The 15,316-nt window shown below is 35.6% G+C and overlaps 3 protein-coding genes and 2 non-coding genes across 7 annotated transcripts; 2 read left to right on the top strand and 3 right to left on the bottom strand.

The window, feature by feature from the left end:
• Nucleotides 1-118: 118 nt before the first annotated feature.
• LOC107024105 (grpE protein homolog 2, mitochondrial-like) lies at nt 119-5,083 on the bottom strand. Its single transcript, XM_015225001.2, has 6 exons — nt 4,797-5,083; nt 3,822-3,990; nt 3,542-3,738; nt 3,269-3,436; nt 914-1,042; nt 119-742 (listed from the first exon to the last, which is right to left on the bottom strand). Exons 1-6 carry the CDS (start codon nt 4,944-4,946, stop codon nt 662-664), a joined length of 894 nt encoding a protein of 297 aa, XP_015080487.1. The 5' UTR covers nt 4,947-5,083; the 3' UTR covers nt 119-661.
• An 805-nt stretch (nt 5,084-5,888) lies between these two features.
• TRNAG-GCC lies at nt 5,889-5,959 on the top strand. Its single transcript has one exon. It is a non-coding gene; the product is annotated as a tRNA-Gly (tRNA).
• A 4-nt stretch (nt 5,960-5,963) lies between these two features.
• On the top strand, nt 5,964-6,049 carry LOC114078141. The gene has a single exon (XR_003579685.1). It is a non-coding gene; the product is annotated as a small nucleolar RNA snoR114 (small nucleolar RNA).
• A 218-nt stretch (nt 6,050-6,267) lies between these two features.
• LOC107026568 (upstream activation factor subunit spp27) lies at nt 6,268-8,853 on the bottom strand. Of its 2 annotated transcripts, XM_027918656.1 has the most exons (4): nt 8,557-8,853; nt 7,677-7,871; nt 6,972-7,098; nt 6,525-6,664 (listed from the first exon to the last, which is right to left on the bottom strand). In XM_027918656.1, the coding sequence occupies exons 2-4, from the start codon at nt 7,848-7,850 to the stop codon at nt 6,639-6,641; spliced, it is 327 nt and encodes a 108-aa protein (XP_027774457.1). In that variant the 5' UTR covers nt 7,851-7,871; nt 8,557-8,853; the 3' UTR covers nt 6,525-6,638. The 2 variants fall into 2 exon arrangements, with proteins under 2 accessions (XP_015083068.1, XP_027774457.1); XM_015227582.2 differs by lacking the exon at nt 6,972-7,098 and having other exon boundaries at nt 6,268-6,664; nt 8,557-8,733.
• Nucleotides 8,854-9,560: 707 nt separating this feature from the next.
• Nucleotides 9,561-14,840, bottom strand: LOC107026567 (EH domain-containing protein 1-like). 2 transcript variants are annotated; one of them, XM_015227581.2, is made up of 16 exons: nt 14,651-14,840; nt 14,480-14,559; nt 13,561-13,629; nt 13,406-13,463; nt 13,200-13,255; nt 13,076-13,115; nt 12,893-12,957; nt 12,450-12,563; nt 12,243-12,345; nt 12,098-12,147; nt 11,744-11,872; nt 11,386-11,637; nt 11,218-11,297; nt 10,598-10,724; nt 10,353-10,496; nt 9,561-9,967 (listed from the first exon to the last, which is right to left on the bottom strand). In XM_015227581.2, the coding sequence occupies exons 1-16, from the start codon at nt 14,733-14,735 to the stop codon at nt 9,782-9,784; spliced, it is 1,638 nt and encodes a 545-aa protein (XP_015083067.1). In that variant the 5' UTR covers nt 14,736-14,840; the 3' UTR covers nt 9,561-9,781. The 2 variants fall into 2 exon arrangements, with proteins under 2 accessions (XP_015083067.1, XP_027774456.1); XM_027918655.1 differs by lacking the exon at nt 14,651-14,840 and having other exon boundaries at nt 9,782-9,967; nt 13,561-13,613.
• Nucleotides 14,841-15,316: the final 476 nt, after the last annotated feature.

Raw genomic sequence — 15,316 nt, 5'->3', positions numbered from 1 at the left:
TGAAGATAACAATCAGCTAGCGATTATTCTCCCATCTACACAGACGAAAAAAAGAAAGATAACAGCACCATTATCATTCACACAGCCACAAAAGTACATGAAGTTGGCTATAAAATACTTAATCAGACACTGGAAGTATGTTTCTTTATTTTCTCTGTAGATGAAAAAATAATACTGACTGACTTCACTCAGAGATACGGTTTAGCAATGACCGAAGTGATCGGTCTCTCAAGCAGAATAAGTTAAATCCTCACTTAAAAAGTACAAAACATGTAACAACACTTGTGTATTGGTAAGGAAGTGGAGAGGGGAAGTTGTCCACCCACAATAATAATAGCCTTATGAATCAGAGGGTTCTGATTGTTTCAATTTTAACACAACTCTAAATAACCCAAACTAAAAAATACAACTGAAAATCCAACTTTAGATGGTCATTATGATCAGAAACTCACTCTCTGGAGAATTTTATTGACCTCGCATATAACAAGGGCAAAAAAGAACATTGAAGCTGTAGGTTTAACATCTGCACAATGAACACCTTCCCTGAAATAGAATGTAGAGCTCAAATCGCCTAAGATAAAAATGTTCTGATTTTTAGAACTGCAAGCGCTCTAAAACACTAGTGAGTAGTGAGCCACCAATTTGGACGTTGGTAGTTTGATCAATTCCCTGTACTCTCCACGGCTACTGTCACACCAACTTCAGCAGGTCGGATAATTCGGCCATGCAAGGAATATCCTGGCTGCAAACAGAAGTGCAATTAAATTGTCTGCTATTCATTTGAATTCTAATGCGAGGCATTTCCATTATATTTGAGTTGTGTAAAGACCGCATACGCTTATACGATGTTGCTTCAGGACTATGCAAAAGAACAAGCAAATTTTGTAATTGAAAAGAAAATACTAAACAATACCTTAAGACAAACAGCAATCATTCCAGGAGCCTTTTCAGGATCAGGTACTTGAAATACTGCATTATGCTTATTTGGGTCAAATTCTTCATTTGTAGGATCAATTTTTTCAACACCAAATTTTTTGAATACCTGAAAAGCCAAAAGAAGCATCTTAGATCTAAAGGAGAACCTACATGCGAAAAGGATTAAAGATCCATAACATAGTGCAAAAGAACATTTACTATACCCCCTGGACCTCAACAAGTCGTATGAAAATAACATTGAAGTTTGAAATAAGACAAAAAGTACTCTAGGCAGATGGACGATGGTCAATAGCCAAAAGCTAATGGCTACTATCATTTCCCAGAGGTATGTTCCTATTTATTAGACCTTCAACGTGAACTTGTAACTGGAGAAACTAGCAAACCTACTACTGAGATTTTTCAGTGTCCAGGATCTTTTTCTTGCAACTCATTTAATGCAACTGCACGTGAATATCGCAAGCTTGTTTTTGCGTCTTATATTTATTTCAGAAGCCAGCTGTGGCATTATCCTGAAGAAAATCTAAAGCAATGGCCCCCTTTGCCAAAACTTACCAGCCTAAGAGTGTATTTATGAAATAGCTAGCTTAGGTTAATGAATATAGTGGCATGATTACCGTGACCCCGTCAGACCTTAGGTTGGGGGATATGGATTCACACTACACTTGAGTAGCTTAGAGTACACACTTCATGTCATTTACACTGACCAACTTTATATCTTATCGCGGCTTACAGAACTGGCAAATTTTGTCGCCATCTAGCAATTTTAATACTAACCTATATATACACCAGTTGTCAGATCCTTTATGACATATTTACTATATGGAGAGTCAAATAATCCTTTGAATGTGATATCTCCGACAATTGTCAAAGTATTTATATTTATAAAAAAACTTATGATTCATAGTAATTCAACGTTTTTAAATATTTAAATATAATTCTAACAACAATCATTGTCGAACAGCTTCCCCAGCATAAAGGGGAGTTCTTTTTAAGTGGGTTCCTTCGTGCTCACAACAAAACTGGGAGACTTCTCCTTCATGCTCCAAAACAGATCCCCTTTCTTTTTGAAATAAAGAGTTCTTCAAAGTTGATTGTCTTAGCATATTTTGACCTACTTTTTACTTTTCAAACTCCTCTAGGCATGTTACCAAACTTGAGTTAGACATACTTGACCCTAATATAATATAAGTTAACCAATAGTATACAAAACGAGGTTCCATAGTGCATGCTATTTGCAGATGATTTTGTGTTAACTGAAGAAACGAGTGAGGAAGTCGATGAAAGTTAGAATTATTGAAAAGCACTCGAGACTACTATGGTTCTCATGATAAGTAGAAGGTAAACGAAACATACTCAACAGTAGGTGCAAATGGCAACAGGAAGGATAAAATAAGTGAATTTCATCCGAGATGATTCCACCATGTCTTAAGCGCCTTAAATATGTGCAACAGTGTGATTATTGGAAGTAATAAAAGAAAAGAATATAGATATCTCTCAACTCAATGTGGATATAATACAAGAACATAATGCAATGCATCGGGCGCTATTCAAGCGTTGGGATTAAGACAATTTATTTTTTTGCAAAGGAACTCCAGTTGTTACTTCTGTATCGGGTAAAATATCTGTCAAAGTTCATTCACTTCATGTTAGATATGAATACTTGCGTTAGGGTGTGTGAGATTAAAAGAACCTGTACTTGATTGATTTAGCTTTTTAATTGTCTTTTTTTTTTTATGACCGTGGTGTCTGGGCCAGTTTTCGCGCACCTCGACTAATTCGATGGGATACCTACCACCTCCCACCAACAACAGATAGACTTCCTTTTTATTTAGGCAAACACGAACTAGCTGGAATTGTGACTAAATTGTTGAACAAGGTTTGATGTTTTCCAGAAGTTCTTTTTATTTTTGTTAAGACTTGTATTTTTGTGAAGGGATTTGGAAAGCCTATAAATTATAATTGATTAATTTTGTTTTTGTTCCCCAACAAATCAAAAGGATCAACCACGAGACATTCATTTGTTTAGTTATATTACATAGAGTACTAATGATTAATTTCTAATTACTAGGTATGATTGAAAAGTGCATACAAATAGAAAGTGATTCTTGCAGCCTAGAAAGCTGAAATTTTGCTCTCCCTGCTCTTTCACTTCATAACCAGACAAAAAGAGAACATGATAACCTAATTTTACTTCTTGCGTTCAATCCCCCCCCCCCCTCTTTTTAGCCCAAGAGGGCACAGACAAGTTGAAGTACTAGATACTCGTTTTCCACAATTCACAGTAAAAAACATGAGAGATGTGGTACTATATATTTACAGGGTAAGAGTGTACCTCCGCCAGCTGTTTATCAGTCATTTCAACACCTTCCAGAAGTGTCTTCAGAAGTGGCCCGGCACCAGTTGTGTCTTTAGATACATCAATTTTGGAAAAGCTCTCTTTTACAACGGAAGAAGCCCTCCCCAGATTATCAGAAACATCCAGAAGGGCTTTCACAAAATTCTGCAGCATTATTAGTACAAAAGATGAGAGAAATAGAAGGGCAACTTAAGACTACCGAAAATTAATCTTGCTTATGTAGCATAGCCTGCGCTTGCAAATACTAACCTGAATGGCAAACTTCTTAGTATTTTCTGCTTCTCGTCTAGTTCTCTCCATGACATTCTCCATCTCTGCATAAGTTCGAAGAACCTTATCTTGCATTTTCTGAAATTCCTCATGTTTCATCTTTAGGAGTTCTTCCTTCTCAATCAGACATTTCACCAGGTCCTCCCTGGAAAGGTCCTCCAAATCCAAATCTGAATCTGAACAAGAAAAAACATGCTGTTTAGTACATCTTCTGCTTATGGCATTTTTAGTCATGTTAAACTGGAAAGCATATCGTAACCTGATTCTTTCTTCTCATCCTGAACGTTAGAATCAGCAGAAGCTGAAGCTTTCTCTGCTCCGCTTCCTCCTCCACCTTGGGACTGAGATGTTTCTTTTTCATCAGGTTGAGGGGACGCAGAGGATGAGATTCCAAACCGTTGCAAGGCCGATTCAGGTACTAGAGACACCTAACCCATAAACATAGTCAGCAGAATCAGCAATGAAGCTCGAGAATGTATATCAAACCACTGCCCATGCATCATTTTACAAGACGAGCATGTTATCATTGTTTTTCGCAAACTTGGCTACTTACAATAAAATAAAGCAATTAAGAATCTTTTTTGTTTTTTCAAAATTACAAATCATTTTATAAGTCTTGCCCTGCATTTTCAGTTCATTCGAGAGCCAAAAATATACAATTGCATACCGCAGATTAGACTAGGCAAAACGGCTATATCTACACTGTTCGAATTCCAAAAAAATCTCAACTCCTTTCCTACTTCTACAGTTCTACTAATCTATATGTGAAACTTCCCCATGTTGCCAATGAATCAGACTTTCCCAAGATTAAAATTTTGGGAGCAAACCATTAAAAATCAGACTTCACTAGATAAAACTGAAGTTAAAAATAACATCAAATTATGGTACAAACAGAAACCTGCTGTACACGAAAATTAAGCTAAGACAAAATGGTTATCTACACTTTTTGAAGTCCAACAAGTTTTAACTTATCTACTCCTCCTATTAAACTATATCTGAGAGTTCCAAATGTTGCTAATGACTCTCACACACAGCAAATCCAAAATCTTCCCAAGATCAAATTTTGGCAACAACCCGTTTAAAATTAGAGACTTTAATAGATAAAACTGAAGGTCCAAACAGAATCCTATTGCATAGCTAAATTACAATTCCTGCTTAAACCCCAGCAAAACCCTAATCCACAAAAAAAAAAGGGAAGAAATGAAAAGCGAATTGGGGAACACAAAGATTAAACCTTTTCTCTTATATTGCGAATTGAATGAAACTGAGATGAAAGTATGGGAACATGGTGCTGTTGATTCTGTCGATAATAGAGTAGTAGCGAGTTGCGGCACTGTGTCAACATATTCCTTGAGAATCGAGATGAGATTCTACTCAACACCATAACTGAATTTAGGGTTTTTGCTATGAAAATTGCAGTGAGATTGTAAAATTTAGGGATGGCGGTGGAACAATGAAACAGAAAAGGGTTTTAGAAGAGAGAGAGACAAGTGGAAAAGGAAAAAAGAAAATTTATTTGGAACACAAAACAAAAATAAAATAAAAATCTTTGAATTAAATTTTGCAGCCAAACAAATAATAAAAATCAAATGTAACAACAAATAGGAGTTCTAATTACTTAAGCAAAGAAAAACAATTGATATTACTAAATTCGAAGAATAGGAGAGTAGGAAACTGATACTACTAATAAAACTTAAAAAAGGAAAACACGATCGGTTACCTAACCCTCTAATGTAAACCTTGAACATCATATCTTTTGATCTAGGGTCATGTCATCGATAAGTTATCAAAGCATCATAGCCTATTTAATTAGCTCGCTCCAATACTTTATCGAACTACGTCTACCTCTCTCATATTCACTTGCGCACCTCTTCACTAGGGCATCTGGTGCATTTTCTCCCAAGATGATTGATCATCTCAGTATTGTCTACCATGAAATTAACTCCATATAGTGTCGAACACCTTTATTTTTGAATCATATCTCTTTTAATGTGTCAATATACGTATTTCTATTCCTTACATCTACTAGACATGTGAGTTCTTTAGCGATAAATACTTGTTTTGATACGATATAACTGTTCCGACCAATAACTTTTATAACTTGTCTTTGAGGCATGGTAACATTCTTGTCACACAAGACATCAAGTACAAACTTTCATTCCAGCAGAAGGAAATTTCACATTGAGCAAGTACTAAAAATAGATATACTTTCTTAAAAGCTATGAAATCTAATATTTGGTGATTGTTTCAACTCTAAATGCTACTGTTTCAAGCTTCAACAAAATTATTGTCCATCTAAGTTCATGGTAAACTCAAGCAACATGAAGCACCAGTGGTCTAGTGGTAGAATAGTACCCTGCCACGGTACAGACCCGGGTTCGATTCCCGGCTGGTGCACTCTGAGCTGTGAAGAAATTTGCATTAAGCAGTGATTAGGGTCTCTGCAATCGTCTGATTTAGATGATTAAAACTAGCACATCTGAGCTCTTATATTTTTGTGCATTTTTTGTCGAATGCTTGTTTGTACATCACTTCTTCTCTAGGGAAATTTTGTTGAAGGAGAAGTTGCAACAACAACAAACTCGTGTAATTTCAAGTCCAAAATGCGTACCTTAGTCCTACCTTGCAAAGTGAATTTACTTATATATGACAACATAGAGTGAAGTATGAATTCAGACCTTAACTCCTATCTCGTGAAGGTAGAGAAGTTAAAAAAAAGAGCATCACTACAGTAAAGGGTAGCATCTTCGAGAATACGAAAGTAAAATATGGCAAAACGCAAAACTCTAGAAAGTAAAATATGGCAAAATGCAAAACTCTAGAGCTGCTTCTGCTTGTAGAGCTTTGACTAGTAACTCATAAGACAAGTCATTTTACCAGGATACTTAATCAGCCTAACTCTTCGTAAAATCTGTGGAGTCTATATAGTGTTCGAAGATTAAGCACTAAGATTAAACATTACAATAAACTCAATCATCTTGGTTGCTTGGGGAAGTGCAACTTGATCAGCGTTGGTAGTTCAGTAAGCTCAACCTGGGGCTTACCCAACAACACACTCTTCAACTTTTCATCGCAATTAACCAAGTTCTTGTTGTTCGGATCCTAAAAGCAATACATCACAGAGAAGTCATGATAAAGCTAAAATCATTGCAGTTCAGTCAAAAACATCGAGTGTAATATTTGAAGCACATAAAAACTAGAGGAAATATCTATAACAGCTTCTCACAGCCTAGTTAAAATGTGTATAAATCATACGAGGACATGAAAAGGACTGAGTGAACTATATGAAGGGAGAAATCAACAATTATTTCCTCTGTGCATTGGGAAACATATTGCTTCATAAAAGGAATAATTTAACGGATGTGAGAAATAGAGATAAACCACGCAGAGCAGTGATCCAACAGTTCACCTATACATATTGGAGTTGCATCCACAGTTATACCCATTAGTCTTATGTTGTTTTGCTTAGCTATAACCTTTAAGCAGCCTCCTGGTTCTATGATAGACTTTATGTGCTGTATATCCATGTCCTCACTCTATATTTTTAAAAAAAATCAGAACATCGTTTACAAGAAAACCATAGCAAAGGTTAAAGAAGCAGATTCTTTACAATTAGAATATCATTTACTAATTAATATCACTAATGCGAAAAGCTACTTGTTCTAACTCCTAATTTTTATGGGAACCATTCCATTTTAAGACGTCCAAAAAGGCATCATTCCGTTTAACTTTCAGAACTTTCAAGAATTCAAATTCATTACACTAAAACTTTAAACTTTGATCTCGATGATTTCTACATCGAACCAACTTCTCAACAATAACTTTATTACTTTCTTCCTTTTTTTAATAATGTAACATATAATTCAAATAACATCTTAAACTTCCAAATAATTCAAATACTTGCAATATAAAATGGGATGGAAGAACCATCAACCATGATAAACCCCTTTCAACTTTATCCTTGTTTACTCATTAATGTGGTTTAATAAAATGGGCTTAAAATACACAGCTAAAGATATCCCGGATATGGAAGGGGTTATCTTTGAAACGGAGTAAATATGGATATATGGTTCTGCGACCAGAAACCATAATAATACAGAGGCTATATAGGTACCTGGAGATTGTTTTCTTTGATGTAAGACCAGACACGCTTAAAACAACCCAAGCGGGAGGTTTGCGACTGACCCATGAACTCTCTAAGTGTTGAAGGGAGATTTACTAGGTCAATCAAATTGGCTAACTTTTTTGGGTTGTCTGTCATAACCTTTTTCATCCGCTGTGGCAGCATCTTGTTAGCCTTTTCACTTCCCTGCAAGGAGAAACAAATCTTCCCATTAGATTCTCATCCCCACTGGATATCAAAAGATTCTTGCTTTCCTCCAACACAATAACCTGAGCACAACCAAGCAGAGCAACAATCCTGTCTACAGCTTAGGCACACACAATAGCTTGGAATTGTCTTTGGATTTCTGTGAGTGAGTCGAAGCGAGAATTGTGAAAATAACTTATTTGGGCTTTTCAAATTCCGAAATTGCAATAATTCTATATCCAAACAGTTATCCAGAACAAAATCCCGGACAAAAGTTAATAATCCCTAGCCAAACAGGCACTTAATAAGTTATCAAGAACCCATTAAGCTATATTTTCAACAATCTAAAACCCATAAACTCAATAAGTTATCAAGAACCCATTAAGCTATATTTTCAACAATCTAAAACCCATAAACTCAAAATCCTAACACCACAAGATCATTCATGCTCAGACCAAAAAAGGTGTCACTTTTCAGGTACATTAGAAAAGCAAAATCAAATCTTTACTTATAAATACTGTTGGAGAGCTTAAAAATGAAACGCATAAGCATAATTCAACACTACAATTTGTAAGAGTCATTTCATCAAACACATAGAGTTCACCGGAAAAAAAAACTCCACTAAGAAACCGCAAATTAGAAAACTGCTGCAGTAATAGAAGAGCCATAACAAAGAGAAACAGACCTCGTCACTCGTCAGCAATGGAATTTGGGGGCAACGATTTGGTGCTCGCCGTTCTGCCAATTCCTTTTTCTGCAAGGGGCTTGGTCGTAGAAGTATTAGTTGGCTTAATACAATTTATTTTCCTAAATACCATTTGTTATAATTGATTAGATTTATTCTTTTAATATATATATTTTCTCGAGTGATTGTTACAACTCAATAATATATCGAGTGAGATTTCATAAGTTGAATTTGAGAATGGAGGACATATTTATATCTTATCTCTATTTTTACATAGATACAATACGAAGACTTTCCGAAGAACACGCCTAGTTTTAAAGTTCTCATAGTATTTATTGTGTTAATGTTGCTACAATCGCATCCATCAAATAATTGGTAGACAAAAATATTAATGACGTGATTTGAGCATCATGAGATCTCAGATTCAATTCTCAACTGAGAAAAATACTAAGTCATTTCTTGTCATCTCTTCTAGCCTTGGTAGACAGAGTTGTTTGATACTTATAACTGGTAAGGTATTCTTGGAATTAAACTGCGTGCTAGCTGGATAAGTCATAACCGTTATAAAAAAGAAGACTTAAAACATCATGTTTGTCCAATTGATGTTGATGTGCATAATTAAAAGAAATGATGTATGTCTATCTAATAGATGTTTGAGAACACACAAGAAAGGTTTTTTCAAAAGTTTGTATTGAAAGTATCAAATAGGAACACTTTCTGGTATTTTCAATTGAAACAAGTGATAATTCGAATGTCTAAATAAAATTTACTGATAAATTTAAGTAGTAGTATTACAACCTAAAAAACTCACAACCAGCACCATGTTACAGCCCTGGGAATCTATATGATCTTTACATTATGAGTCCACTTCATACCAGTGATGTTTGCACCATTCAATGAATACATGAGTGTTTTTACATATGCTAAAATCACATATCACATAATATAATTAATTATTGCACATTTTGTCTTTGGTTTTTATATTGAAATCATGCCAACACAGAAATAAAGATCTTCATGTATTCAAAATTCTGAAGAAAATATGTTTATATGTGCCACCATAATTGCCAGCTGATAGTATGTGTTCATTAATCCTTGTTGAACCCAAATTTTGTTGAATGCAGAAATTCTCAACGTGAGACCAAAAAAGGAATAAGGTTACAGGATATAACAAACCAGATTCAGGCAGTAATAAACTTCAAATTCTACCAGCTCTAGATCGCGATTAGTCATAAGGATTCCTGAAATTCTTGAGAAGTTCAGGGATGTCATAACCAAGCATATCGTCAACATCTTGTATCATTTTTGGCTTCAACTTCTCGAATCTGTCAAAGCTATAGCCACCGAGAACTTCCCTGAAGTGTTCGACATTTGGAAAATCTCCAGCAGGCAGATGGAATTCCCTTTGAACCTGTTTGGATGAGTTGGGCATTAACACACAAGACTAGTAATCAATACAGAAATTACTCCCTCCGTTTCAATCTGTTTGCTAGTTTTGACTTAAATGGAGTTTAAGAAAGTAAAGAAGACTTTGAATCTTGTAATCTTAAACTAAAGATATGTAGGATGTACCAAAAAGTCTTTTAATCTTGTGGTTTTAAACATGCCACGTGGAAAGTTGAAGTTAGAGAGTTGCCAAAAAAAGAAGGAAAGACACGTTCTGACGTTCTTTTTTGAAACGGACTACAAAGGGAAGTAAGACAACAAATTGAAGCGGATGGAGTTTATATGTATGTAGCGGGCATATGTATGACAGTTTAGTGCATATGTAAGTGTGGTAATGAGAGAGTGAATACCTTTCCAAATTCGTTCTCCAATTCATCGATGAGTCTCTGTTGAGTCTTGGCTTTGCCTATCATAGCAGGCATCTCTTTTCTGAGATGACTGATTATGTAAGCATGTATCTTGGCAGCTCTAGCACGTTTTACAAATTCATTGATCTGTACACGATAAAACATGCTTGTCAGTCCTTGTTTCAAGTATAGTTTGAGTAGAGTATATGAGCGATTATATAAAGACTCAGTTAAGATTGTGGATTTACGCGACGATCACAAGCCTTCTTTGGTATGTTTTTCAAGTCTGTAAGGAGATCATCTTGCTCCTTTTCAAACAGTTCTTTCCCAAGTGGCCCTGCTGCAGCTTCTCTCATTGGTTTGTCATTAAATGATCTATGCAAGAGAAACACCAGAGTTAACGAAAAATGTAAAACTCTAAAAAGGAAAATGAAGTTTTAGGCATACGATATCTAAACTGAATCATCAATATAATTACTTGAAGACATTATCTGAAATGAACATGCATATTAGATATTTACTTTCCAGTGGCCATATTACATCTGACTTAAGCATTAGAGAGAGGAGCGACAAAATGGGGTGGGAAATTGTCTTAAACACAAGATAGCATCTACTGATTAAATGTGACGTCCCATAAGGTGTATACTTCTGAGTCCTAAACATCCCAGTGATTGATCTAGACTTGGTATCCATTAAAATTTACAAAAAGTTATCAACATTGAGAAGGAGTTCACCATGTTCCGAATCCATCAGGTCAGAGAGCTATTCTCTTCCTCAAACTATCGCTTAGGTGCAATGCAATTACATTTAGTTGGCTAAACCCATTTAAATCAAGTATTGACTAACTGGAAAAATATAAAGATCATACCCAATGTAGACGCGAGCGACCTCAGGAGTATTTAGAACTTTCCCCAAAGACCACATTAATGCTCCATAAACCCTCATTAGCTGCAATTGAAACCAGCTGATGAATTTACCTCGCAGCATAGTCTAGAAAGAGGTGAAAAACGTAAATGATGAAAGAAAATTGCTTTACTTGTTGAGTATCAACTTGGTCAGCTTTGTTCAGAACCACACGTATCTTATCATCATGGCCTCGAAGAGAAGCAATGACACGTTTGAATTCATCACTTATATCAAGCTTGTGAGGATCAAACAATAGAAGGATGAGATCGCACTTGGCAGCAAACCAGGAAGTCACGCCAGTAAAGTCATAGCTCCTTTGTGTTCTCTGCTTTTCCCCGGATAAAACTCCAGGCGTGTCCACCAATGTAAAATGCTCCAACAACTTTTTTTTTAACATGAGAGAGGGAAAATTCAGGGTAAAAAGGAGTTGAAAGTGTTCATAGTTTTGTTAAAGGTTTTTTTGATAAGTAAATTGATCAATAACTCACAGGATGCGCCATTTGAGAACACTCAAACTTTGACAAAAACGCAGTTCCAAAAGTTGTCAGACCGCTGAATGGCATATCTGCTTGAACAGCAATTGTGTTTCCTGGAATACTTCTTTCATCAGGTCCATTCTGTAAAACACAATTAAAAGTGAACACCAATCTAACAAAAGATTCAATATGCAGCAAGTTTTGAGAAAAGTATTAGCAAGCATGTATCACATTGGTGAAACTATCGCGAAAAAGCATCAGACAGTAAGATCCTTAGCATGGTAAATAGAAACATATATGGTAGACTGTAACAGAAGAGTATAATATACCGTAGTGATTAGTAAGAGTTAAGAAATGGTAACGTACCATGACAACTACAAATCTGTCTGTTGTAGGCTCTGGTCCAATGTGAGCACCTATAGACAGACATACGGGATGCAAAAATGTAAACAAGAGCCTCTTGAATACAAGAACAAGACACATACACAAGCAAAAAGGAGTTTTAGCTAACCTGGATAACTCATTTTGAGTAAATGTTTAATGAATGTTGTTTTGCCAGTGGAGTATTGACCCAAAAGCATCACCATCGGCTTGGCATCAAAATCACTATTCGTCTATTATGCACAGCACATATCCATAGCACCTCAGCTGTTTATTTATCAATATATTCCCCTACCAATATAAAGGAAGAATAACTGAAGGAAAATGCACCACCTACCAACAAAGGAGAGACAAAATCATTAAAGTGATATGCGACTTCTAGCGGCTTTAGTTTTTGGATGTACAACTTCTTCAGTCCATCAACTATTGATGTGACGGAGGTTAAAGAGATCTGCAGGTAGATGACAGGAGCCAAGTATCAGGAGCGAACAAAGAATTAAGCATTAACATGCCGTAAACTGTCGTAGGATGTGCTTGGGAAATTTGGGGATAGGAAAATCCCATGCAATAATTTCAACCAATACTCTAATAAATATAATCAAGCAACTGCATACTGATGGACAAGGACAAAATTACTTCTAGACAACTTAGTTCGATAGAGAAACACCACATGCAGAATCTGAGCATGTAACTGGAGCTTGTGGAGGTTGTATAGCATATATAACACTTCGAACGGTGTTCAGTCATCTGAAAATGCAAGTTTTGACAAAGCCGGCATACCTTCTTTGAAGATTTTGATGATGAAAACCAACTAGTTGTTGGTGCAGCCGGGACAGGAGCACTGCCTGCTTCTCCAATCAATAAGTTAGATGCAACCATACCATCTACCTCCTTTCTCCACACTCCAAGAATATAAGGAAAGTAAAAATAGAATAACTACTTGTATAAAATGAGGTATATTACCATTCTGATCCTGTTCGCTTTTAGGCATCAGCTTCTTCTTCTGTTTTCAAAATACTAATATAAATAAGGTAACAGTTCAATGTTAAATGAAAAATAAGGTAGAAGGTGAATCTAGCACACTTACAGCAAGAAGAACATCCAGACCTTCCATCGCAGGAGGTGGCAAATTTTCGAAGTCAACTGCAATAGATTTCGTATGTGTAAAATCAGTATATGAGAAGAATGTTTTACGTTATAGAAAGTAATACAAGGCAGAAGTCATTTTTTTTGTGAATAAAAACATAGCTAGAACACGTTATAAAATTTAAAACTTGAAACTGTGTAAGTTACCATCAGCATTTAAAAGATCACTGGTTACTGCATGGCCAGCTTGCGCCAAAGCGACCAACTACATAACGAAAAGCAAAGAAAGATCTCTTTTTCAGATGGATTAGAATTAACAACCGAAAGAAAAACTGAAATGAGAGCATGGAAAAAAGTAGTACCTGCATTCCAACAACAAAATCTCTAAAATTGAGAAACCCTTGTCGTTTGGAATCTGCAATTGCCCACACCTTAGGAAAAGAAGAGAAATGAAACAAATTGTTGAAATAATTTTAAGCAGTGGAAATGACTTGTCAAAACTGGGAGGAAACCACAAATTTAAGAGGTCAAACTGATTTTGTTTTAATCAGTAAAGAAAATTGTTGAAAGAGGTCACAAGCTACTAGTATAACGTCCGTACATATACACATCCAATGAACCACAGGCCTTAAGAATCACATAACAGAATCCAGCATCCTACTTCAGAAGATATTTATCAGCACCACGCAAGTCTAAGTGCTTAAAATATCCATGAATTGGGAACAACAATACACAAAAATCAGCTCTGTCTGTCAGCTTTCAACTATAGCTACTATGCATAGTACTTGAACTGATTCGAAGAAGAACTGAAAACTATCTTTACTACATGAGCACCTAGAAGCTCACTAGTTGATAACTTATCCTCATATACAAATACCAAAAGATGAATAACTTGTTCAACATACTTCTTCAAATCCCAGCAGAAATGCTATGTAATTTCCTTACATCTGTCTAAACCTTGTTGGACAAAGTTACCTGATATCTGCTAGTGACGGATAGTAAGGGCGGAGCAAAAGGGTGCAAGAAGGTTCAATTATACTATGTATAAAAAAAATGAAAGTTGTTGAATCCCCCTATTTCAATTCCTGGCTCCGACACTGGTAGCAAATTACCATGAGGATAGTCGAGGTGCGGGTAAGTTGGTCTGAACATTAACATTGTAAAAATAGAGTATAGCAGTACTGGACATCAAATAATCAAACTAAAAGAAATTCAAAGTTTTGTACTCAATGAATTTCTCACTATTCAAGCACTGACAAACATGAAAAGATAGAAAAGAACCTGCTTGAGTTCAGGTCGAGGCAAATTGGACATGGCAAAGAACTTGATGGCATCTCCACCAGTAAGACGTCCATCTCCATCTGTAACAAATTAACAACCCCATTATTCAAAAATCATTTCTTTTTGCTCTCATTTGAACAAAAACACTTTAAAAAAAACAATCTTTTTTACCAGAATCAGCAAAATTGAACCATTGTTGATAGATCTTCTCGTGTTCTTTTGAACATCGATTAATGGGGCTTGTATCAAACTCCATTTTTAAATTCTTTAATTATTTCTTCTTCTTCTTCAAATGCCTGCAAGATCTACCTTATTTGCTTAACTATTAACACAGATCACTTAATTAGTACTCAACAAAGTGACAGTTTACACAGCAAAAGCCCATTGGGCCAAAGCCATTTATAACTGTTACCATAATTTTACTTACTCTAATGCTGAGGTGGCATGCCACGTGATATCCATCTCATCGAAATGTCCGTCCACGTGGAGTATTTATGATCCTTTTTCATTTCGATTATCACACAATTTTATAATATTATCATACTTCTTATAATATTTGACCGTGATTTCTTCACTTTCATTATTCCCTTCGTTTCACAAAAAATGACCTGGTTTGATTTTGCACGGAGTTTAAGAATATAAAGAAGACTTTTGAATCTTATGATCCTAAATTAAAGTTAAAATCAAATGTAATTGTCCTTTGATTTTGTGGCCTTAAATATGCCACGTAGAGAGCTGATGTTACCAAAAAAAGAACGAAGTCATTTTTCTTAAACCGACTTAAAAAGGTAATGAGGTCATTTTTTTTTAAACGGAGGGAGTATTACTTTTTTGATT

This window comes from Solanum pennellii, chromosome 7, assembly GCF_001406875.1.
Source record: "Solanum pennellii chromosome 7, SPENNV200".
NCBI classification, from domain to species: domain Eukaryota; kingdom Viridiplantae; phylum Streptophyta; class Magnoliopsida; order Solanales; family Solanaceae; genus Solanum; species Solanum pennellii.
This window is presented reverse-complemented; position numbering and strand designations above follow the sequence as displayed.